General features: G+C 51.4%; 1 protein-coding gene across 8 annotated transcripts in view; it reads left to right on the top strand.

Moving 5' to 3' along the window:
• ntng1a (netrin g1a) overlaps positions 1-25,340 on the top strand; it is a 78,761-nt gene that overhangs the window by 30,205 nt on the left and 23,216 nt on the right. For all 8 annotated transcript variants that reach the window (XM_062479863.1, XM_062479861.1, XM_062479865.1 and 5 more), the window contains exons 3-4: positions 4,572-5,215; positions 23,578-23,750. In XM_062479863.1, the coding sequence (XP_062335847.1) occupies positions 4,572-5,215; positions 23,578-23,750 (817 nt within the window). The remainder of the gene's footprint in view (positions 1-4,571; positions 5,216-23,577; positions 23,751-25,340) is intronic.

Here is a 25,340-nt window from a genome sequence, read left to right as displayed (position 1 = left end):
TGAAAATGAGAGAGCACGGCTTCAATCAAGCCTCTGGGCGATGGAGAAATCTCTCCTCTCACACAAGGTCTCATTAACGCGCGAGGGATCGGCTTAACCCCCACCTGGCGGAGGAGGGGAGGATGAGATGGGGGGAGAGGTTGGCGGAGGAAGAGGGGAGGTGAGGGAAAGGTGGAGAGGAGGAAGTGAAGCGGTTGCTAGCATGAGAGAGAGAGGGAGAGAGGGAGAGAGAGACAGAGAGAGGGAGAGAGAGAGAGAAAGAGAGGGAGAGGATGAAAGGGAGAAGGAGAGGGACGTGTGTGTGTGTGTGTGTGTGTGTGTGTGGAGGACGAGGGGTGGCGTGGCGTCTTCCCTCAGACTCGGGGACCTTGGGCGTTTTTTTTAATAAAGCCTCATCGTCAGCAGGGGCACCTGGAGACCAGGAGATGTGACCATGTGGCCGGGCGCAGGATTTTGTTTTCTCATCAGGATTTCCTGGGCTGAGGCATCTGGATATGTTTGCTGATAAACTCTGCAAACACTTTAATCGCTCTCGGTGTCTGGGTGTGTGTGTACGAGTGCGTGCGTGCGTGTGTGTGTGCATGGCATGCGTCTCTGTATTTTTCTGTGCGTGGGTGTACTGTACTAAACACACAGAGAGGATACAAAAAGGATAAGGTCTGCATGAGCTCTTAAACTCCCACGACTCCCCCAGAACAATGGCCACATGTTATCTTATGAACAGCTCGTGCTGTATTACTTTTGCAGACGTTTATGCAAAATCATGTGCGAACCATAAAAACCACGCCGGTGGTGTTTTAGACCTGCATTCACATGTATTTGTCTCACTAACCATGTCATGTCATTCACAAAAGCACTGTATCGCATGGAACTATATTGCGAGGAATGACTGTTTGTAGTCCTGTAATATAAACTCTGGTTGCTGTTGAGGAAGGACCCGAACCTCCCTCCACAACGTAGCACAAAAACAAGGATTAGATAGAAAGAGAGAGGGAGAGACGCGGGCAAGAAGGAGGGGGTAAGGGAGGGGTGGATGATAGAGAGAGGAGTGGCGGGAGGGAGAGAGAAAGAGAGTGAGAGAGAGATAGAGCGAGAGGGAGAGAGAGAGAGAGAGAGAGAGAGGGAGAGAGAGAGAGAGAGAGAGAGAGGGGGAGGGAGATGAGTGGAGGGAGGGAAAGAGAGAGAGGGAGGGAGGGAGGGAGCAAGGGAAGGAGCGAGGACTCAATCTGTGATCTGGGTTACAAGTCCGAAACATCTGTCACACAAAAGGATTTGTTTGATTGGTGGGATCCGATACATCCAGCCTTGCTGTCAGCGGCCAGTAAATTTATATTCCCTCAAGTCTCGTCCTCCATCAGTGATGCTGGAGCCTAGTTTGTCACGCTGCACCAACCCATCTCACTCACCTGACAAAGCTCCGCTCCCAGACACCGGCTCACAGCAGACACAGCCAGCAAGCCGGGCCTTGGCATGATCGCCTTTATCAGCAACGTTTGTGTTCATATACTTCCTGCATCTTCGACTTAGTACAGTTTCTTAATCGTCGTTCCCACGTTTTGTTTTCGCGTCGTTCTCTTCAATATTGGAGATGCGGTCGTTTCAGTGTGGCTCGGTGCCAATGGAACAGGATGTTGTTTGAGCTAGATATATGTGCGGGATACCGCCTAGCTGTTTGTCAGCGGAACGTTGGTGTCGGGGGGGGGGGGAGAAACAGAGGCTAACGGTGATAACTTGATTGTTATGGACAAAAGCAATAAAGCGTTTCGGATAGCGTAACCCTCCTCCTCCATCTCTCGCCGGTGTGGCCGCGGAGATTGTGCTATCCGTTATGTGTCTGCCCCGGAAAGCCTCGGCCGGCCAACCGTGAGGCGAGCGCTTCCCCGCGACCCCCAAGCACACAAAGAACATTTGTCTATTGACGAGGAGAATGGAAATGTTTGTGGAAGTGATTCATTCTTTAGTTTTCACTTTATTTCATCTTTCCCCCTCTGTGAGGAGGTGAAATGAGCCAGAAACATTTTAATGTGAGCGATAAAAAATCGGAATTCGGGGACGCATTTGGGTCACATGCACATGCACAAACACACGTACATACATGCATTCACACACACACACACACACACACACACACACACACACACACTCACACACACACACACACACACACACACACACACACACACTCACTTCATCACAGACAGCAGGGATTGGATTAACCTAAAGTGTTTAGTGGGGGGGTTGACCACAACGTTCGAACCAATTTAATTCTGCTCCATTGGGTCCAGTCATCTGGATAATCTAGGATCTGTCCTCCCTCTCTGGTCTAGCGATACTCAGACTGGGATTAATAGAAGCATCTGCAGCAATTACATATCTGTTTCTGTGTAGTTGCGACGTCAATGATCATAACGTGCGCCAAGCCATTAATACGCTAATAGAGTTCTCAGAACCGTAAAATAAAACACAAGTCGGACATTGATTTTCATTGGTTGTGGTCAGCACTTTATCTTTTCTCCTTTCCTGTCGGTAGCTGCAACTGTTCTAAAGGACCAGTGAGGATATCGATCTTCATAAGGCAGTATTTTGTTGTTAAGTGAGTGCTGGAGGGGGGTGGTAATGAAAGCTTTTTAACCTGTGTGTTCCCAAAGCTCTCCATGGCAAGACAGGTGCTACACAGCACATTTCCGTCTGGCAAAATAAATCGATAAGGCTACATCTGTGTCTGATTAGTATAATGCACGGGGGAAGCATGTGTGTGCGGGCGGGCGTGTGTGTGTGTGGGTGTGTGTTGGCGTGAGTGTGATGGCATGCACGTGCATGCGCGTGTGTGTGTGCTTGCCGTACTGTGCTGTAATGTGCTGTCAGCGACGCATGACGAGACAACTCAAGAAGGCCTTCTTCGCGTCCGCACGCCCTCCACCCTCCCGTCGACTGGCACAGTTCTTCCTCCCCCTGACCGCTACAACCAGAGTGAGCTACTTTCAAACAGACCGCAGACCTGAGGCATGTGAGCCGTTCCTTTATGGGGCTCCCCTAATCCCCTAAGCTTAGGTATACCTCAGCAAATGAGCCCCCTCCATATCTGTCTGCGGGCACCGGAGCACCAGATGGTAGTTAATGGCACTCCTAACCTCTCGACGGCTCCCGTACACCCGAGCCCAAGTGGAAATTTCCGCTGCCAGCCCATCCCCGTTCCGTTCCGCTCGCTGCCACCATTGTCCGGCGCTCCACGAGGACTGTGGGGGATAGAGCAGACAGGATATTAATGGGACCCTCTGCCATTAGAGGGCTAAATGTCTGGCAGGTATCCCTGCTTCTCAGTCACCTTGCCTTGGAGGACAAGGGACAACGTGAAGAGCTTATTAGCAGGGCTGAAAACGCCGACCCCCCCCCCCCCTCCCTGCCTTCTCCATCACATCCCCCTCTCTGTCTCCCTCTCTTTTCTTCGAACTCCCCCCCCCATATCTCTGTATTCCTGTCTCCTTCTCCTGTCTCACATCAGGAATTGCTCTCCTTCCTGTCACCTCCGCCAGCGAGCCACAGAGAGTGACATATCCCACCTAATCAAGTGGCGGATTATCTTGTCCTGATAAATTGGAGGCCGTATCGCTTGAAAGGACCTTTCTCGAAGTACTTCCTCCCCCAGCTCGTGAGCGGTCTCTCCGCAGACAGATACATCAGCCTTAGGGAGAGGAGAACGTGGGCTGAAACGATTCGTGGCAAAGTGGACAAATGTTTTCAAGAGGGCCCTCTGTAGCTCAAAAAGGGGGTTCGATGATTTCGAGGCGCTCCAAGATCGAGAGCTCCTCTGTTGTAGATATGCCGGTCAACTTCTTCGACGCATGGGAACCGAAGGGGCTTGTGGGTAAAAAGCAAAAGCCATTAAGTTAGTAATAGTCCTCTGCATCAGCCCACTCCTAACCCGGGTGGTATTCGCTTCCCGAAGGCGATCCTTCACAAACTCACACCCCTTGGTCATTAGCCGTAGTCCCTGGCATGAAATTCCGATTGTGCCACTTTTTTCGACACAAAGAGGATTGTGACGAGGCAGTTGATTGTCCGACCCTTAATTAGACGGAGCTTCCGTCTCCACCCTCCCAGTGACGCTGTCAGGACACCCCAGGACTTCCTGTTCATAACCGGTCCGAGATCGGCCATCGGGAGAGACAGACCTCAAAACAGGGACGAGGGTGTCATAAATCACGCTGCGGCCAGTTGGATAATCTAAGACCATATCGGGTTTTACAGGGGGCAAGGGGAGGGGTTAGAGGTGAGGAGGAGAGGAGGCTTGTAACGACTCGATAAAAAGATAGCTCTTTTGGTGTTTTATATGACTCCCCAAACACACGCGCACACACACACACACCTCATCTCAGTTCAGCAGTGCAGAGCCAGAGCCGAGGGCTTAGCGATTATACCCTGCCTCACATTAAACATCTCTGTTGTTACACTCGCACTCCAGTCTCTTTTGAGGGGCGACAACATAAATCACTGGATGTTTATTTGCGCCAACCAACAACACTCTCTCTCTCTCTCTCTCTCTCTCTCTCCTTTCTCTGTTCCTTCCTCAGGAGAACCCGTACATGTGCAACAACGAATGCGACGCCGCCACAGAGGAGCTGGCCCACCCCCCCAGGCTCATGTTCGACTTCGAGGGCCGCAACCCCACCACCTTCTGGCAGTCCACCTCCTGGAAGAAGTACCCCAAGGCCCTGCTCGTCAACATCACCCTGTCCTGGAACAAAACCATTGAGCTGACGGACGACATCGTGGTCACCTTCGAGTCCGGTCGCCCGGAGCAGATGGTCCTGGAGAAGTCTCTGGACTACGGCCGAAGCTGGCAGCCCTACCAGTTCTACGCCACCGACTGCCTGGACGCCTTCACCATGGAGCCCAAGACGGTGCAGGATCTGACCCAGCACACCCTGCTGGACATCATCTGCACGGAGGACTACTCGCGGGGCTACGTGTGGAAGTACGACAAGACGGTGCGCTTCGAGATCAAGGACCGCTTCGCCCTGTTCGCCGGGCCCCGGCTGCACAACATGGCGTCGCTGTACGGCCAGCTGGACACCACCAAGAACCTGCGCGACTTCTTCACCGTCACCGACCTCAGGGTGCGTCTGCTGCGCCCGGCCACGGGGGCCACCATAGTGGACGAGAACAACCTGTCCCGCTACTTCTACGCCATCTCCGACATCAAGGTCCAGGGAAGGTAGGTGACTCCCCCCCCTTTCACCCCCCAACCCCCCCCCCCCCCCCCCCCCCCCCGGGTGCCACACCTTCTCCGTCTGGTGTCTCGGTGACGTCGTGTTTGTTGTGTTCCGTCGTCGGGGACGCCGGTGGTGGGGGGGGGGGGTTTGGTTGAGGTCCGACGTTCGATGGCGCCCCAGTTACCGGCACCTTCTAGCAAATTAGGCCAGCTGTTCTCTAATGATGCGCTCAGCTGTCGTACGCAGCCTTAATTAACGATGTTCTTCGGTTGCACTTTGATTTGATTCGGAGTGCAACTTCTTAAGGTCTGCATAGTAGCTGTTAAATTGTATTGAATGCGTCAGGGCACGACACCAGTCCTAATTAGAGTTTGATATGCAGCGTCTCTGAAGGGACATGGAGGGTGTCGCTGACATGATAATGTTAGGGTTACTGGATGTTTCCGTCGCTCCTTGGTAACAAGTGTCACCGAAGTGCTGACACACGCGGAGCAGTTTTACACTTGTGTGATTTTCAATTCATCGTCCCCGGATCTGGTTAAAGGGGAGGAATTTAATTGCTCTTGTTTTGTTCTTCACGCATGGGCAATCGCAGAACAATGGGGTGCAGTTTAGTCACTGACTGTTTTGGAATACGTGAAAGCGTGTTAATCCTGTCATCCCTGCTGTGTTCCTGGTGGTTCTGGCGGTTTGTTTCGACCGAGAGGTAGGATTCCAGAGAGGTGGTAGTTCTGGGTACTTTGCAAACAGGTGCCATTACAAATAGTACCCCCAGCTTGCTGAATCCACACCCCCTTCACTGTGCGGCAGAAGGGGCCATGTTGGATATGAATCTGCACGTCTTATTTCAACAACTGATTCATAACTTGTGGATTTCTTAATAACCACCCATAGTCCAGCACAGCACATCTCACTACAGGATTGATAAGGTCATATAGCCTTGTGCTGAGGGGATTCAAATAATGAATGTCTCTCTCAGAAATTGAATTCTTGACTTTTTCTCCTGACCAAGAAGGTCATTTGAGAAAATAACCACTGGGAATTGAGCCATGTATAAGAATGGGCGGAAACTTAAATATCCCCCCCCCCCCCCATTGTGTAAAATGGAGGGTATATCAGGAGTTCAACCTTCCTGTTCTCGTGCCGTGGTCATGGCCGGACGCAGGCATCTCCGTGGGGGGGGGGTGGGGGGGGGGGGAGGCGTCCCACGTGAATGTCTGACGTGCCGTCGCCGAGTGACGCCAGTGTGAGAACAAATGTTCCCTGATGTTTACCGAAAAGGTAACACACAGTTCAGGCGTAATGACATACGCTCAGCAAACAAGGGGGGGGTTCCCTCTCCCCGCCATCCTCCTCCCACGGCGAACCTCGCCTCTGCTCTCCTCCGCGAGGCGATACGACAACACGCGTAAGCTCCTTAACCCCCCGCGATACGATTCCGCGGGGCTCCGCGGGAGAGGGCTCGCAAGGCCGCGGAGGTCCGATCCGGCATCATTCACCACGCTGGACGTCCACATCTCCTCCTGGATCAGGGCAGCGACCGGCAAGCTCTCCCGATCCCCTCTCCCTCTCCTCGCCACGGCAGGGCGGGGGAGAGACAAAGGAAACGAGGCTTTGCGACGGGAGCAAAGTAGGTCAGAGAAGACAACAGAGAGGGGATAGAGGATGGAAGAGGTTGTTGTCTTGTGAAAGTTATTTTGTGAAAACAGAATGCATTATTCATGCTGCTTTCATTAAAGTTAATTATGGATGATGCGCAGACCAAAGGCGGTAGAGGTGAAAGGGATCGATAACACAGCATTAAGAATCAGACGAAAGCGTGAAGTGAAGAGATAATGTGAATATATTGCATTCCGGGGCGATTGAGCAAAATGAATTTGTCACCCTTCAATGTCTTACTGTATCAGCAGGTCTGAAGGGGTGGTGGGGGAGGGAGGGAGGGAGGGAGGGAGGAGGTGAGATGCCATTTTCTAATTACGTTCTGTCTGACTCGGGCACACTAGCGATTTTTCTTGCTCTCTAAAAACGCTCCATCTCTCACCTACTGTATATTTGTTTGAGCGTCCTCTCTCCTTCTCTCTCCCCCCCCTCTCTCTCTCTCTCTCTCTCTCTCTCTCTCTCTCTCTCTCTCTCTCTCTCTCTCTCTCTCTCTCTCTCTTTCTCTCTCAAACTCTCCTTCTCTGTCTTTCTGCACCACACCCTCTCAGCTTTTTCCCTCCCTCCCTCCCTCCCTCCCCTCCCTCCCTCCCTCCCTCCCTCCCTCCCCTCCCTCCCTCCCTCCCTCCCTCCCTCCCTCCCTCCCCTCCCCTCCCCTCCCCTCCCCTCCCGTGATGTGATCAATAGAGTGTAATTCAAGCGGGGGAAGGATTTGGGCTCCTGAAGGATCTCTCTCTGATGGTCCCTCGTTCCTCGCCTTGAATTATACATCGAGAAGGAACCCCACCTCATCCATCCCCCAGGCCTGGGACTCCAGGACTGAACCCCGTCTCCATCTCAGATCCCCCCCCCCCCCCCCCACCCCCGGCTGGGAGAGGGGCTGATGGCCTCCAGCCATGGAGTGGAGACAGAGCCAGCACAAGCTCAGAGAAAGCACAGTCTTCGGTTTGGTAAGACGCCAGTCCGTCCTACCTCCAGCCCCTCTGCGGCCGCGCCGCGCTTTCGGCCTGTGCGATATGGAACTGCCAGCCCACCACCCGCCACCTCTCTCACCTCGACTATTTTGTTATGTTTTTGTGTTGTTGTCGTTCGCTCCCCCACCCCCCCTCTCCCTTCTCGACCGGTACCATTCGCTTCAACAACAAAAAAAGAGATGAGATCGTCGGCGAAAGAAAGTTTGTTCCCCCAATTTGCCACATCGCCCCTGGGAGCCTGCGATTCAATTTCCCAAGCAGACGTGGGCTACAGTCGAGCAGAGCAAGGTCACAAAGCACCCGGAGGGCTCACGGCCATCTTGACTGCCAGGGTAGACAGGTAATTCACTTGAATGGGAGAATTGATTACTGGCCGTTGCGTTTTCCTGCCCTGGAAATCCGGGGTTGCATTAAAGATGTGTACCCCTGTGAGCTCGTGCCTTCTGGCCTATCACTTTCTTAACCCTGGTATCTCCTAAAAAGCACATTGCTCGGTACACTTCCAAGGGACTTCCCGGAGAGTCAGGACTAGCCATGAGCCAGTCAGGCGTGCACACCGGGACCCTGTCGACCTCGGTCGGAACGTTCTAGATGGGACGGGCAAGCATCGCACGACTCGGTTAATCGCTGGTATATCGAAGCCAGCTTTTTTCCGACATTGTTATAAAAACCTACGTCTCACACTGGTTTGATAACACTACGAGACTTGATACTTTGGAGTCTCTCGTTCGTACTCGTTAATTGAACCTGATCCCACTGCGCTGCACTTTTCACAGCGTGCGGCGCTCTCGTTACAAAATGCCTCTTATGACCTCTCCCCACACCTTTTACACCAAGTCATTCTCAGAAAAATGGTCTCCAGCTTTACCTACGAACACCCACGGCGAATTATTGATTCGTATTTCGTGGTTCACCAATGATTAAGAATTACCCGTGGCTCCTGAAAAAGTCCTAACGACTTCAAAACACTCGCTGAGCTGAAGCGAAAGCAATGGGTCTAAACGTCCCGGCCCAGCAGCAGGACGCAGGCGTGAAGGTGGTGGTTCTCCTCCGATGTGACGGTGGGGATATTAACATGCAGTGTGGCGCGTGGTGTCACTGCTTGGGTGGAGCCATTCAACCCATAGATCAGTTCTGTAGAGAGTGATGGCTCAATGGCACTTCCCTTGAGGAAGCAGAGATTGAGTCTCTCTCTCTCTCTTTCGCTCTCTCTGTCTCCTTCACTCTTCCCTCTCTTTCTCTCACTCTCTCTCTACCTCTCTTTCACCCCCCCCCCTCTTTCTCTCTCTCTCATTGTCTCTCTTCCTCACTCCCTCTCGTTGTCTCTCTCCCCGTATGCGTGACTCTCTCCCAGGTCTCTCCATGGAAGACAGATCATCTATTTGTGCTCATTTCATGTTTCATCCTGCCCACTTCCTCCCTTGAATAAGTCATTCAGCATCTGCCCCTCCTCAGTCTCTCCCCCCTCTCTCTCCCTCCCCCTCTCCCTCTCTCTCTCCCCTCTCTCCCTCTCTCTCCCCCCCCTCTCTCTCCCCCATCTCTCTCTTTCTCACTGTCTCCGCCGTCCCCTCTCTCTCTCTCTCTCTCTCTCTCTCTCTCTCTCTCTCTCTCTCTTTATTCATTTATCTCCCTCTCTCTGTCTTTCTGTTACTCCAAAAGCATGTGTGTCTCCTTGTGCTGTGGTCTGCACTTCATCTGCTCAGAGTCAGCAGTTCTCCTTGACCGGTACGTCTCAACTTCAAGCCCATGGAAGGCTTCATCAGTGCTGGACAGGTGACCAGGCGTTGGGTCCTGCAGATGCAAAACTTAGACAGTAAACAACGGAAATGTCACCCTGTGCGTTTGAGTGAACAGTCGGTAAAACATCTGTGGCGAGGTGTTGCGGTGAGTGTTAGCACTTGTGTGTCATTATCACTTTTCGAAATGACCTCTGCGTAGTGCTGACAGTAAGGAGGTGTGGTGGTGGGGGGAGGGAGGGGGGGGAGCTATTTCCTGCGTGTCTGAGGTGACTCATCAAGGAGCATTGTGGGTAAGGGAAGCTCTAATGTGTAATCACACACCCAATTGATTCTGGCACCTCATTCATCATCCAGTCATCTCGTTATCCACAAACACTATTTCCATATGTCAGCTCGGCTAAAGAAACAGTTTAGTATGTAAAAATATACACTTAGGCCGCCTGATGTCTTTAGCTGTGACTGAAAGCAACGCTATCAGTCACAGTAGCCGGGAGGAGGGAACAAGGAAAGACTGCCGGGGTCAGAAATGACATCACTTCCTGTACGACCTGGTTTAACCCCGCCCCTCCCCTATCACCAGGCAGCTCACACGACATGTTTCAAACTCAGCCTTCTTCAAAGGGCACTGGGCTTTGTGTGTGTCTGTGTGTATATTTGAAGAATATGGAGACCTGAAGGATTGACCTTCCTTCCTGCGGTGGTGTGGTGGTCGGCCTGCAGGGTGGATTAGGACATCCTAGCCCGGTGATTGATGGCCTTCAGTGGCTAGTCAGCCCGTGAGATCTCAGGAGCCACAAATCTCCGAGTCCGGGCGTCGACCTCCTTCCTGTCCCTGTGCCTGCATCCAGGGCCCAGCACCAACCTTGACTCCCCCAAACCCCGCCCCCCCCCAAGACTCTCTTTGATCTCGTGTCCCGCCAGCCTAGTTTAGGAAGGTTCCGGAGCTCCAAACAGAAAATTCTTCTTTCTTTTGTACCGTGCACCGTTTACTATATTTTTGGTGCATCTGGCTCTCCTGACTCCTGTATTGAAATGACCACAGCTAAAACAACCCTCTTCAACCCTGGGCCCACATTGTCTTGTATGTTTCCCTGCCCCAACACACCTGATTCAGACGAACGGGTCTTCATCAAGCTCTGCTCTCGGACGACAGCAGGACGTGGAAAACAACAGGCGTACCTGTGTGTTTGCAGCGTGAGGGGAGGTTGACGCGAAAATCGTTGCAACTCAGGAACGTCGAGAGTTCGTTTTTCTTTTTTTGAATTCACGCGTTCAGTTTCTCCTCGTCCTCTCACCTCTGTTTTTAGCTGTGCTGCTGGAATCGTAGTGCCGAGCCCAGAGATGGAGTCACGCTGAGAACATCACTCTCTGAGATGGAGGCTGACGTGTGGATACTCAGACATGTTACCTGGCCCCCGTCTTCAAGGAAGGTTATATTACCGGCTTTCACAAGTGGGAAAGCGATCTGTCGCCCCGAACGCCGGCTCTCTCCTTCTCCAGCCCACTCTACAGCTTCAGTCATCCATCTCCCCTCACCCCCCCCCCCCTGCCTGTCTCTCCTTCTCCCTGCTCCCCCCTCTGTCTCTCTCTCTCTCTCTCTCTCTCTCTCTCTCTCTCTCTCTGTCTCTCTCTCTCAGTCTGTCTGTCTCTCCATCTCTCCATCTCTCCATCTCTCTCTCTCTCTCTCTCTCTCTCTCTCTCTCTCTCTCTCTCTCAGTCTGTCTCTCCATATCTCTCTCTCTCTCTCTCTCTCTCTCTGTCTCTCAGTCTGTCTGTCTCTCCGTCTCTCTCTTTCTCTCTCGCTCTTGTCATTTATCTCTCTCTCTCCCTCTCTTTGTCTCCTTCTCTCCCCCCCTTCCCCCGCCCACTCCTGTCTCTCCACGCAGCAACGGAATAACCGAGCAATCGCCCTCCGCCACTGCTTCTCTAATAACACTGCGTCCTCGCCACCCCAGGCCTTGCTATTTACCACTGTTGGCTCAGCGCGTCCTGGATATCAATACCCAGACAGCAGGGCTGGATCTCTGGGACGGCAGCGCTAATGCCGCTGTCGTCACACGCCAGGCCCACACGACTAATGACACGAAAACACCCTGAAGCTCCACACCCGTGAACTGTGTCGGTAAAAAATGGGAGAACGAGGGAGTCGAACGGAGGGGGGGGGGGGGGGGGGGGGGGGAGGATGTGGAGGGGAGGAGGAGGGGGAGGGTAACAGGAGGTCGGCGGTGTGTTGGCAGCGTCGGAGCACGGCTCGCCATATCAGGAGGTCCCAGCTGCCCGCGCTGAGTCACCATGGCTGTCGGCGAGGCCAGAGCACAGGAGTGTCACATGACGACACGGCACCTGCCAATCATCTCTCGGTTCTCGTGGTTAATTAGCCCCTCGTTGAAGGAGACAGTGTGCGCTCCCAGGCTTCTCCCCTGCAGTCTGGTACGCCCTCCATGAGATACTGTGGCAAAAACACGGATGCTAACCATGCAAGGGGGTTATAAATATCAACACGTCATCAGCAACCAAAACACATGACCGTGAAACACGGCTCAATAGAGTGCCGCTTAGACAGCTTCTTACGTCCTTACCCGCAGAGGACCAAACTTGAGTTTGGACAGAATACCGGAAAGTATTTCAACTCTAAGGGCATGAATCATTTCGGAATTATCGTACGTAGTGTTGTTATGAATAAATGGAAGCAACATCAACAGTTTCCAAGAAGCAACCCTCCTCAGGGGATAAGCCTGTCACACGGGTCTGTACCCTGCCTCCCCTATATTAGCTGGGACTGAGCTCAGCAGGAGCTAAACAAAGTCTCTTTGTGATTTCTTTTGCAACTGGTCCTAAACGCTTGTCAGAGCCCAGTCCCTAATCCTAATCACAATTTAAAGTTGTAATCATAATCACAGATTTGGAAACCCCGACATGGAGCGGCTCATTGCCAGACCCATCACATCATACCGCCCCGTGAGGGGAAGAAAAAAAAATATATAAGAAAGGGTAAAACGATGACAGATGAATCTTTACTCGCTACACGTACTGCTGTCACACAATCACACATTTGATGTCGTCCCCACCCCTCCGCCCTCTGCACCCCCCCCACCCCCCCACCGCTGAAGAATGGCTGAGATGGAGTGCGAATGTGATTGTGTACAGTAAGTGCCGGGTATCTCCGAGAGAGGCATGGCTAATGCGTGCCACCTGGCTCGTAAATAAACATTTTCCTCCGAGGTAGCTGCTGGAGAAAGGGACCTCAAACAGAGATTATTGACTGCCAGCCAAATGGGGAGAGGAAGAATAAAGCGAGAGAAGAAGAGGGAATAAAACGAGCCGTGCGGAGCGGTGACTTTGTGTTTACAGAGCCGTGCGAGCGAGCCGGTTTGATATCCTGTCAGTTGACAAATACATGATCACCTCCATCTCCTCTCGTTCTTCACAGAATCAAATGGGAGCTAACGGCGGGACCCCATCGACGTGTGTGTCGTGTCGCAGACAGGCAACGCTCTGTTAATCGGTTTGAGACGTTTGACAGATCAGAAAGCCGCAGAGAAAGGGTGTAGGAATGTCTTTGTTGACGTGGCTTCGTGGAGACCTAGGCCCACTGCCACTACAGGTGACCAAAACCTCTCTGTTTCCTGAAGGGCATACACACTTCTTAGTTTCAACTGCAAGGAAATCATTTCTTTTGAAAAAGATCATCCATTCCGCAGTGGCGAGACCCATCAGAAATACTGCAAATTATCTCGGTTGAGGTGACAGCGATATTCAGATTTTTCTCAGATTGATTTCTCCTCTATCTGCTACGGCAGTGTTAAAATAGCATTGCACATAGACAATATAATTACATTTTATGTCTCGGGCTGGTGACCGGGCAGAGACTAGGGCTATGTGCCTCGAATCTCAAGTTGTTCCACACGCGCTTGACAACACCATATGTTGCTTCGTAAACAGAGTTGTGGCACAGTGTGTGTGCGTGTGCGTGCTAGCATACAGTACACCCCAAGCTCATCTCTAACTGAGATCAGAGAAGCTCTTCACATACCAAGAGACACACAGTCTGGAACAAGGCCATCCCCACACTCGCTCTTACTGAATAAGCGCGCTTAGCGATTGTTACACAAGTGAGTTCCGACCAAGTAATTTGATTGGACAAGTGTCCTTCCATGAGTGCTGATGCAGAGTGTAACAGCACTGGAATTTGAACCCTTGTGTTATCTTCGGGTCATTCTGACCCATCAGTCATTGTGACCCACCGTCGTATTGCGACAAATTTACCTCATACAAAAACAAAGTGAAGCATTTTCTTTTAACTGTCGGGCTGTCTCAGACCCCCCACATTGGAATGGTTAAAAGAAAATTATTTTTATTTGTTTTTGTATTGGGTAAAATTGGGTAAACACAACGATGGTTCGTTATGAACCTTTGCGTCATGTGACCCGAAAGCAGCACAAGGGTTAAACCATACATGTATCACTCCGCTTCCAGTAATCGTTTATGACAATAACTATTGTTATCTATCTTAGATTGTAACAAACTTTGTTCCCCAAAGATAAACATACGTTCACTGGTGTGTGTCAGAAAGTTGCTGGCCCATGTTTACATGCAGATCTGCACAATAGAAAGCTTGTGTGCCTGGATTTTTTTTGTTGCTTGCCATTTTTATTGATTATTGAATATTACTAAGCCTGCTTAACTACTCTGGAGAATATTTTTTATTAAATTCTTCCCTTCAATAGTCTGCCATTTGCCACCCTCATTTCACATAATGCTCTTTTATCCTCGCATTAAACTAGTCAATTTCCTCCATTGTGCTCTTTGGGAATAGTGGAAGGAGAGGCAAACCCTATCTAAGGCATTTTTTCTATTCTTCCCCCAGTCAGCATTCATGTGGTGACCCATTTCATTAATGGAGAGGCCTTTCAGACATGTGCTCCTGCAGTCTATCTCTGGTCTTCCCGCTCTGCCCTGCCGTCATAATGGGCCCAGCTGTCAGGAGTTCAGGAGTAATCACCTCGTTGACTTCTCCTTCACTTCCCTCATCCGTCCCCTCCCCCTGCCAATAACTGGCACATCACTAGCTAGTCACGTTGTGTATGTGTGTGTGTGTCTGTATGTGTATGTGCCTGTGTGTGTCTCTGTGTATGTACATACTGTATGTGTGTGTGTGCCTGTGTATGTCTCTGTGTATGCACATACTGTATGTGTGTGTGTGTGTGTGTGTGTGTGTGTGTGTGTGTGTGTGTGTGTGTGTGTGTGTGTGTGTGTGTGTGAATGTGTGTGCGTCTGTCTGTGCCTATGTGTGTGTATGTGTGTGTGTGCGCCTGCATGTACAGTGGTCATGCACCAGAAACCCACATTGCTATTCAGTTCATTCATCGCAGCCTAACAGCGCTAGCTAGGCCATTTCTCAGTTCCAACACCTCTGTCAGCCTGTCTAAACTCGGATATCATCAGCCTCTGCGTTTAGGATAGTGAGGCTGATAGCCTCTGCATTTAGGGTAGTGAGGCTGATAGCCTCTGCGTTTAGGATAGTGAGGCTGATAGCCTCTGCGTTTAGGATAGTGAGGCTGATAGCCTCTGCGTTTAGGATAGTGAGGCTGATAGCCTCTGCGTTTAGGGTAATAAGGCTGATAGCCTCTGTGTTTAGGGTAATAAGGCTGATAGCCTCTGCGTTTAGGATAGTGAGGCTGATAGCCTCTGCGTTTAGGATAGTGAGGCTGATAGCCTCTGCGTTTAGGATAGTGAGGCTGATAGCCTCTGCGTTTAGGGTAATAAGGCTGATAGCCTCTGCGTTTAGGATAGTGAGGATAAATGAGGTCTCCTCCACACAGACAGCGCCTGCTGGCACCGCTAGGCCCGTCTCCAGACTCGGACCATAGATCTGATAGCTTCTCATCGTCTAATCCAGAAAAGCTTGGCTGCTTTCCCGGCAACCGGCTCGTTATCTGGACGCATGATGAGGCTTATAGGAGAGGATCTGTTGGACGTGAGAGAAGAAACAGCCATATGCCTGCTGTATTTCACTCCCAAACTGAAATCATTTCTCTGTCTTTATCCCAAATTAACAGACAGAATCAACCTTATTGTCCATTCAGGACTGTCTTTTTTCCCCTGTGGCCTCACCTTCCATTGAAAAGGTGACAGGGAGGTAGCCTGGCTCTGCCCTCTTACGTACTTCCGCTCTATTTTATTTTTGCTTCTGTACATAGGTCTGGCCATGAGGTACGTAAGTCAGATTTTTCAGGTTGATTTTCTACCGGCGAATCAGCGAACAGAGGGAGTGGCTGAGAACGATGACGTTGATGTCGTGCGCTAGTTTGTGTTGTAGTTCCGTAATGGCGGTGGAGAGAGATCCGAGCAAAGCCATTCGGTCCGTTGTGGCAACGCTGCCGAATATCCAACAGCTAAAGCCGGAGCAAGAACAATCCTTGCTGAGTTTTGTTGGTGGCCATGATGTTGTGGCCCTCCTCCCCACGGGGTTCGGGAACAGTTTGATTTTCCAGCTACGGCAGCTAGCTCTGTTACAGTAGTGGTGAAGGAATTGGCTAAGGCGAACGCTAGCAATTGGTTATGGCAGATCAGAGTGGCTCTGGGCAGATCCAATAGTTTTAAACTTCAATAGAGTAACCGCCTACAAGGAAGTCAACGCTTGTCAATGGACCGAGGCCAGACTCTCTGTACAAATGCAATGTACGAGAGTCTGGTTAGGGACCAGGCTAACAGAGAGGTACTTTGTGTATATTATTCAGGCAGAGTAAGGGGTGTGTCAGCAGATTTGGGAAGGACCGGTGAACAATAGGTCTGGATTAGGTCAGGTTGCCTCGACATAACGGTCAAAGCAAACGAGTCAATGTTACAAAGCAGGCAAGTGCAAGCAGAGCTGCAGTGCATTCTACTGCTGTATGTGTCCTATCACCCCAGCACACAGGGACTCCGGCAGGCACTGAGATTCAAAACGAGTTGCTCCCCCCGTCAGATACGTCATTTAGATCGCCCAACTTGGCCACGCCGCGGAGGGAGAAGCGCAGAGCTGCTTAATAACGTGATCGGCGGGTCATGAACAGCGAGTGATCGTTATGGAGGTAGATAAATGCTCACTGTTATGATGTGGGATCATTCAATGGGCGCTTTAGCCTTCCAGCAGAACAGTCACATAATAGGTCTGGATCTCACAAGAGCTGAACAAAAAAAGGATGTTCTATTGAATTCCGCCCAACCTGCCCCCCCCCACCCACCCCCGCACAAGGTTGTTGTGTCTGAACAGTGACGATGACCATGGTTATCTGAAGAGGATGGTGAGCACAGGTCAGTGGCATCATCAAAACTTGTCTGCCAGCTGAAACCAGCTTGAAACTCAGACATTGTGATTGCGTGCATTCACAGATTATATATACACGCACACTTGCTTGGACATCCTGTCCGCGCAGGGATCAGTCCCTGTCTCAGACAGACTACCATCCTCCCCCTGAGTCATGCTGATCCGCTGGGCCTCCTGCTGTGACGGGCGGGTTGGGAGCTGGGCTCGTTGGCGTGTTCATGACAGGGCGACACGCTGCAGTTCCGGACGAGCTGCGAGACACATAACTTAGGTCCTAATGCTCAATGACAGCGGATGGAAACGTCGATAGGTTTTAGTATCAGTATTGAGTTGAATGTTAGGACAGGGCGAGTGCTTTGGCAGGGAGCTGGGTCAAGTGCTGTGGTTACACACGCACGCACACACGCGTGCATGCACACACACGCACAGGCACACAAACGCACACGCAGGCACACACGCGCGCGTGAACACACGCAGGCACACACACACGCAGGCACACACGCACACAGGCACGCAAATGCACACAGACACATGCACAAGCACAAAAAGCACGTGCGCACACACACACACACACACACGTTGCCACGCAAACACACCAACACACGGGGATCAAGTGGATCCCATGTCTGCAGATCCACACCAATCAATACCCATCACTCTCCCAGTGCCTGTCCTTAAGGAGACCCATCATCAACGTTGCTTACGACACGACACCGATCGCTGATGTCTCTCCCCCACCAGGGCTCCCTCAAAACCCGGCCACCTGACCCCAGTGGTCTAGGCCCTTACCTCTCTGGTGGGCCTAGACAGTATCACTGAGGCAGTATCAGCGTAGCCACCGCATCGATTGTATTGAACTGGGTTGACGCGTCAGCAGGGTAAAGACCTCCTGATTGACTCCTGCTTGGGTAGCATGACCACCGCCATACATAAGTAATGCCGCGGATCTCGTAGCGTTTGGAGAAGGCAGATGCAGGCAGGGAGGCGGGTGGGCGGGCGGGGGGTGCTAGCATGCAGCTAGCGCCCCCGCTAACCGTCCCCGTTCTTCACCGGCGCTTTATGTGGAAGGTTTCCAACTGACCCGTGTTAGCCGGGACGTCCCTTCCATTGGGTCGAATTGATTCGTCCCATAGGTGACCTCCCTTGTCCTATCATTGACGGCTACGCTGATCCAACCACTGACTGATACAGCAGCAGGAGGGGCAGTGCTGATCACGACACTTGAGAACAGCTCCCCCTCACGCGCATCAGTAGACGTGAAGTAAATGTGCCAATTAGCCATCATTATGACGACAAATGGCTTAAAGCAATACACTGTGTATTCACTCAAAACCATGCCAGCACTGTTGCGGCAGGCCACCTTCTGGTCCGTATTCCACAGTGACAAAGTTAGAAACCCTATTTAAGTATCACATTAGGATCCGAACCAAGTTTTTTTTTAAGGAGTGCTGCTGGGGGGGGGGGGGGGGGGGTCTGAGGGAACAAGCCACTGCTCGACCGCTCTCCGGAACGTTCATTAAAACTCATTTGGGGACTCGTCTCTGAGAGGAAGTTCAACTGTGGGGTCACTTACCTGCACTGCTCTTCGTGTTCTAATTGGTTCTGCTAAAAGCGCCTCGCTTTAGCAACGCAGTAAGTGAGGCAGACCTTACATGAGGCGGACAGGCGTCTAATTCTGGTTCGTTTGTGGAATGCGCAGCTGTGGAGAGGTTTGAGCTTTTGTTTATTATCAATATACCCTGGCTGTCAGCCAATCAGATTTCAAGGTCGGAATTTGATTACCCGTTTTGTAAACAGAGAACAACACAATTGCCACTTGCGACTAGGGATTAATAAAGAAAAGAGTGAAAGAAGAATGTTATTCAAATTGAACCTTTGCTACCATTATTTTGAGTAACTGTGTTCAGCTCTGTTCCCACACATCAACGCTGCTAAGATGTGTGAAGTCACAGGAATAACAAGTCCTGTTCAAGTCTATGTTCTTCAGACTAGAGTTGAGCACAGGAGGAACATTATCTACGTCTGTCTGTCTGTCTGTCTGTCTGTCTGTCTCTCTGCCTTCCTGCATGTCTGTCTGTGTGTCTGTCTGTCTGTCTGTCCAGTACCACCCCAGCTGAGGTTGTTGAAGGCTTGTGGTGGTGAGCCGTTCCTGCAGAGGATCCCTGGAGACCCAGAGGAAGTTCAGACCTCCCCAGAACTCTGGCTTTTCTCCCTGTCAAAGCCTGTTACTTTCGCAGTGTGTATGTGTGTGTGTGAAAACGCGTGTGTTTGTGAGGGGGTCGGTTCGGAGAGGGTCGTTTTGCTAAGGGCTGTCTCTGGAGGACGAACAAGTCTGACTTGGACTTCCCACAATGCACTGTGGGCCAGAGGAAAAAACATCTCAGGATGCAATTAGCGGCTAGCTCGCTAGCAGAGAGCGAGAGCAGTTTTATCGCCGGCGCAGGCTGAGGTGGAGGAGCCGGGCTGGAGGAAGAAGAGAGGGTCGAAACAGACTTCCACAGCTGCATTGTGGGGGCTGTTTTTTCTTTTCTTTTCGTTTGTTGTGGCGTTCATCTATGTTCTGAATAACTGTGGCCTGATTAAGCGAAAACATTCTCGCCGTAATTGTGTCTGTATTGTGTCTGCCCCCACCGAATCACCTGGGCAAACCTCAAGGCGTCAACACTCAGCCCTGCGACTGGATATCCCCGCCCCCCTGCCCCCCCCACCCCCTGCACCCCCCACCCCCCCCACCCCCTGCCCCCCCCCACCCAATCTCTGGTGCTCCTTTACAAACAGCCACGAGAAAAACATGCACCCGGACAGCCTGGCCCCACCACACGTCATTAAAACTACACCTGCGTATTACATTGGGTGCAATTGCTTCTCTTGCTTAACCCACTTAGAAAGCGTGTCGCGGCTATTCTCCCCTGCTCCTCCTGCACTGCTTCCTGGACACGTCGGCTCCATTTACTGGTAATTAGGATTCATCACGAGTAGATACATATGGCAAACCAGCCGCGGAGAGAGAATCCGTGGGTTGCTTTGCGAGAGAGTGTGAGGAGACCACGGTGAGATGACCTTTGTGTCTTACGAGAGATGAGGTGAAACCGTGAGGAGGGTGGGCTATTTCCCTCGATATGTTTTTTTTTTTTTTTTTGGGGGGGGGCGTCTCGTCGCATGTTTTCACGAAAGCGTTAGTGAAGTGGAAAGCGACAACATACCCCCTCCTTCTCAGGTCCAGTTCCGTTACCTTGGAGGCTGTAGGAAACCTGCTCCAGTTGGCTGGGTATAGATCCAGCACCGTCTTCTTTCAAGAAAAAGATAAATAAATAAATCCCAAACCATGTACACTGTCTACCACATTTCAAGATCCGTAAAGTTTCTGGCAGTTCTAAGTAAGTGTTGGGCTGCAGTCTTAGAGAAGCATAAGGAACTCATCCAGTGTAACCTGTCTGAGCAATTTGAGCTCATAGCCTCATGGGTAATTTATGAATACATATCGTGACCTCTAGCTAGCAGACAGTGGTTGGCACTCGGAATAGTGCCTTGAGCACAATCCTTTTGAAAAGACTACATAAAAACACAACGCCTAACCTCGATGAATATTTATTTTCAGGGAAGACAGAGGAACAGAGTGAGAAGAAATCGGCTGAGAAAAAGGCAAAGAGACCAAAAGAAAGAGATAAAGAGAGAGAGAGAGAGAAACTGATAGACTTTCGTCCCAATGTCATAGACGTTGCTATCACCTGCATTAAATGAAGACAGGCATTAAAGTGAGATGGCTTTGGGGAGTAGTTTTGCCATTAAAACCTGATTAAATACGCGCTTACAGCGTCACACTCTAAGCTTCTACAGCCCCAACAGGCATCCCTCCCCAGCATCAACTGCCACACACACACACACAGACACACTGGCACACACACATCCACACCCTGGCACACACACAGACACACAGGCACACACACACCTCCGGCCACCATAATAAAGGAGGAGCTGTCGGTGGGCCCACAGGGTTTTTCCGCCTACGGCGGTTATGAGTGTGTGGGTGTGGTTTGTGTGTGTGTGTGTGTCTATGTATGTGTGTGTGTGTGTGTTATGGCAGCCGGGGGTATCTAGCGCTGGCGTGGCGTCGCTGCCTGATGATTAAAACGTTGGCGGCGTTAAGAGAAGCTGAAGGTTAAACCACAAAGGAGCTCACTGTGGAGCCTCAGAACCCCCCCCCCGTCACTGTCGAGGGAGGGATGGAGGGAGGGAGGGAGGGAGGGAGGGAGGGAGGGGAAGTGGGAGAGGGATTAAAGAAGGAAGAGATGGAAGTAAAGATGGAGAGAAGGAAAGGAGAGAGTGGTTGAGGTTGATTCTTAGAAAGCCAGGCATCTGTCTGAAGCAGCAGCCAGACCCTGTGTTAGACTTGTGTTGATTTTTTACGATTATAATTTTGTACATCGTGTATAACTCTTATGTGCACTGGCCAACAGAAAATAGAGCCCAAAAACTATATACCTGAGCAATTCACAGGTATCAAATGCATGAGGTCTAACAGTACATCTAGTATAGGGTTGTGTATGGAAACTCCCATACTCCCATGTACACATCAGGCAGGTGACTTCCTGTTGACGCTGGGTTGTGAAGGCAGTCATAGCCCCTCCCCCTGCCTCAACAGGCTTCTGGTAAAAGATATGCAAATCTCAGAGGAAGGAGGGAGGGGGAGGCTGTAGTAAAAAAATAATGACCCATCATTTATGCGCCGCATGTACACCTGCAGGGGTGACCACCCCGTCTCTCACCCAGAAGCACTTTGTGTGTGCGTTTGTATGTGTGTGTGCGTGTATTTGTACGTGTGTTTACGTGTGTGTCAGAGAGGAGAGGAGAGGGGGGGAGGAGATGAAAGGACAGGAGAGGTGAGGAGAAGAGAAGAGGATGTAGGGCAGTCCAGAGAGCAGGGGGAGAGGAGGGTGATGGAGGGGGAGAGGGAGAAGGAGTGGAGAGGAGGTAGGGCAGTCTAGAGAGCAGGGGGAGAGGAGGGTGATGGAGGGGGAGAGGGAGAAGGAGAGGAGAGGAGGTAGGGCAGTCCAGAGAGCAGGGGGAGAGGAGGGTGATGGAGGGGGAGAGGGAGAAGGAGAGGAGAGGAGGTAGGGCAGTCTAGAGAGCAGGGGGAGAGGAGGGTGATGGAGGGGGAGAGGGAGAAGGAGAGGAGAGGAGGTAGGGCAGTCCAGAGAGCAGGGGGAGAGGAGGGTGATGGAGGGGGAGAGGGAGAAGGAGAGGAGGTAGGGCAGTCCAGAGAGCAGGGGGAGAGGAGGGTGATGGAGGGGGAGAGGGAGGAGGAGAAGGCGACTTCTATAATCTGCAGACCAGACCTCGAGACAGGCGCTGTGCGGATAAGTCTGATGGCGAGATCAAAAGTCCTCTGATTGGTTTAGGAGTAGGCTGGTTATATCTATCTGCTTAGAGCTGCCATGGGGGAGAGCGATATGGGGGGGCTGGGGATAAGGGGGAGACATGGGGGGGGGGGCGGAATCAGGGAGGCCAGCTGTCACTGCTGTTTGTCACTCAGACATTAGCAAGCACCACGGCAAGGCACTGTCTGTGTCATCGCATTCTGAGACCGAGAGAGGAAGAGGCAGAGAGAGAGAGGAAAAGAGGACGAGAGTAAGAAGAGAGAGAGAGAGAGAGAGAGAGAGAGAGAGAGAGAGAGAGAGAGAGAGACAGAGAGAGAGAGAGAGAGAGGAAAAGAGAGTAAGAGGGAGGGAGAGAAAGGAAGAGAGAGCCAGGTGTGTGTATTGCTGTTGATGGATCATGTGGTTGTGTTTCAGGTAGTCAGGTGTTGTCATGGTGACAAACCACTCCATCGCCCTGTCATGTGACATGATGAGTCATTAACAGCACGTATCTCACCCTGACGTCTGTCTGCCTGAAGACATTGGAATATGTTAACAAAACACAAGCATGTAGTTTCTCTCTCTCTCTCTCTCTCTCTCTCTCTCTCTCTCTCTCTCTCTCTCTCTCTCTCTCTCTCTCTCTCTCTCTCTCTCTCTCTCTCTCTCTCTCTCTCTCTCTCTCTCACACACACACACACACACTGTGTGAAACCAGCACAACTTTATTTATAAATGTAAAAAATGCTGTTCAAATTACAGCCAAATTAAAGTTTGATCCGTGGACCGCTGTGAGAAGGAGAATCTCAGTGTGACTTTTGAGAGTTGCTCTCCGCTTCGAGTCCTCGTTTCGTTTTGATTTATCATAACAAACACGACCTGACCCCTGCCCCCTCGCTCAGAGAGACGCTATCCGTCAACCAAGAGTCACGAAGCTCTCTCTCTCTCATGAGATGCCCCCCCCATCTTCCTTGTTCTGCAATTCCACTTCCGCTTGTTTCCTTTAGTCACTCTCCCTTCTCTCCCTCTCTCCCTCCCTCTATCGCCCCGTCTCACACTAAATGCAACCCCACCGCAATTACCCTTCCTCCTCCGCGGGGACCATGATAAATAAGCCACCGTCCCGAACGTAGAACCGCCCAAAACAAACGTAAACACTCGCCAAGGACGCTCGGCCCTTGGTCTGCTGGCGTCCCCCTCCCTTCTCCCCGCCCTCGACCCGCTCGCCCCCGAGAAATCTCCCCCCCCCCCCCCGCTCTGAGGTTTTGCGTGCCCTGTGCTTATATTTCGTCTCCCCCCCCCCTCCCCCCCCCCCCCCCCCCCCTCCGACAGGTGCAAGTGCAACCTCCACGCCAACAGCTGTAAGTTTGACGAGGAGAAGCTGGGATGCGAGTGCGAGCACAACACCACGGGGCCGGACTGCGGACGCTGCAAGAGGAACTACCAGGGCAGGGCCTGGAGCGCCGGCTCCTACCTGCCCATCCCCAAGGGCACGGCAAATATCTGTGAGTAGCTCCGCGCACACGCTCCCTTTGACGGACACGCACGCGCCCGGAGACGGGTACAGGTGTGCGCAGACGGGCAGACGCGCACACGCGCGGGCACACCCGCACAGACGGAGGTACCCACACACACACGCCCGCACGGACAGACACACACATACACCCACCCACACAGACACGCACGCAGACAGATGTTGACAGACACACACACACACACACACATCTAACACACACATAGGCGGACATGCTCACACTTGCCCCCATAGTAGAAACACGAACATCTCTTAGGAGTGAACTGATAACCAACCATGTTCTCCTTCATTCTCCGATTCACACCCTCCCCATCTCTCTGTGATAGAATGGCAGTAGTGGGTTTGTGTGTGCATGTGTGTGTGTGCGTGTGTGTGTGTGCGTGTGTGTGTGTGTGTGTGTGTGTGCGTGCGTGTGTGTGTCTGATCTTTTCTCCGTTGGTTTCTGGTCAGTGAATCTGTGTTCTGTATTTGTCTGAGTGCTTAAAGAAAAAGTGTCATGCACTTATTGTTTTAGGTGTATATTCTATCTACGTATATATCTATATGTACGCCTCTATGTGAGGCTCTGTACAGACATTTCCTTGGAAAAGGACAATAATGAATCTATGTGTCTAACAGAGGCGAAAACAAACCCTGGTTCTTCTTAGTGTTGTGGAACCAGGTGACTTACATTCAGTCTTAGTCTGAGGAAGAAAGGCTTTAAAACCATGACAGAATCCAGCTGGTCATTCTGAATGTGCTCTTATTATAGAACACCTCTGTGGTGGGGTGGCAGGTGTTCCACACTCACACACACACACACACACACACACATACTGTCTATACACATACACGCACCCAAAACACACACACACATACACACACATATTCTGTCTATACCCATACACACCGAACACATTCACACACACCCACACACGTATACTACAGCATACCATACACACACCAAACACACACACCAAACAAACATATACTGTACATACACGCACACCAAACACACAGACACAAGCATGCACACTCCAAAACGTGCGCACATTACTGAATTGAACGCGCTTCTGGGATACGAATTTCGGGGCAAATCATCGATTTCCCGCACGCAGGAAACCAACTCTCCCAAGGAGAAAAAGAGAATCAGTCCGTTTGTTAGAGGGTGATGACGATGGCCGGGTGTGTCAACAGCTCTGATCCAGGGTTTATCTCAGGCGTGGCTGTTATTGCGTCCAGCGAGGTTCCTCTGAGCGACGGAGACCAGACCAGTTTCCTCCCCCCGGGTGCAGAAACACGGGCTTAGAGAGGGTTAGGAGAACGAGCGAGCACAGGTCTTGGATTGACAGCCCGTTATGAAAAACAAGGCGGTCGACACACTCATGAACTCAATCACCCATAATCCCCCACTCCACGCACACGCTCAGTTTTAGACACAAACACATTCAACCACTTGGGTCTTCCCCTCTGGTAGTGATGAAGAGCCGGATGACCGCAAACAGCACAGTTCGATTCTGTCTCGGAGAAGAAAGAATATAAATAATATAGAAATAAAATAATCAACGCATTAAAGGCATGA

This window comes from Osmerus eperlanus, chromosome 15 (assembly GCF_963692335.1).
Source record: "Osmerus eperlanus chromosome 15, fOsmEpe2.1, whole genome shotgun sequence".
Taxonomy (NCBI): domain Eukaryota; kingdom Metazoa; phylum Chordata; class Actinopteri; order Osmeriformes; family Osmeridae; genus Osmerus; species Osmerus eperlanus.
This window is presented reverse-complemented; position numbering and strand designations above follow the sequence as displayed.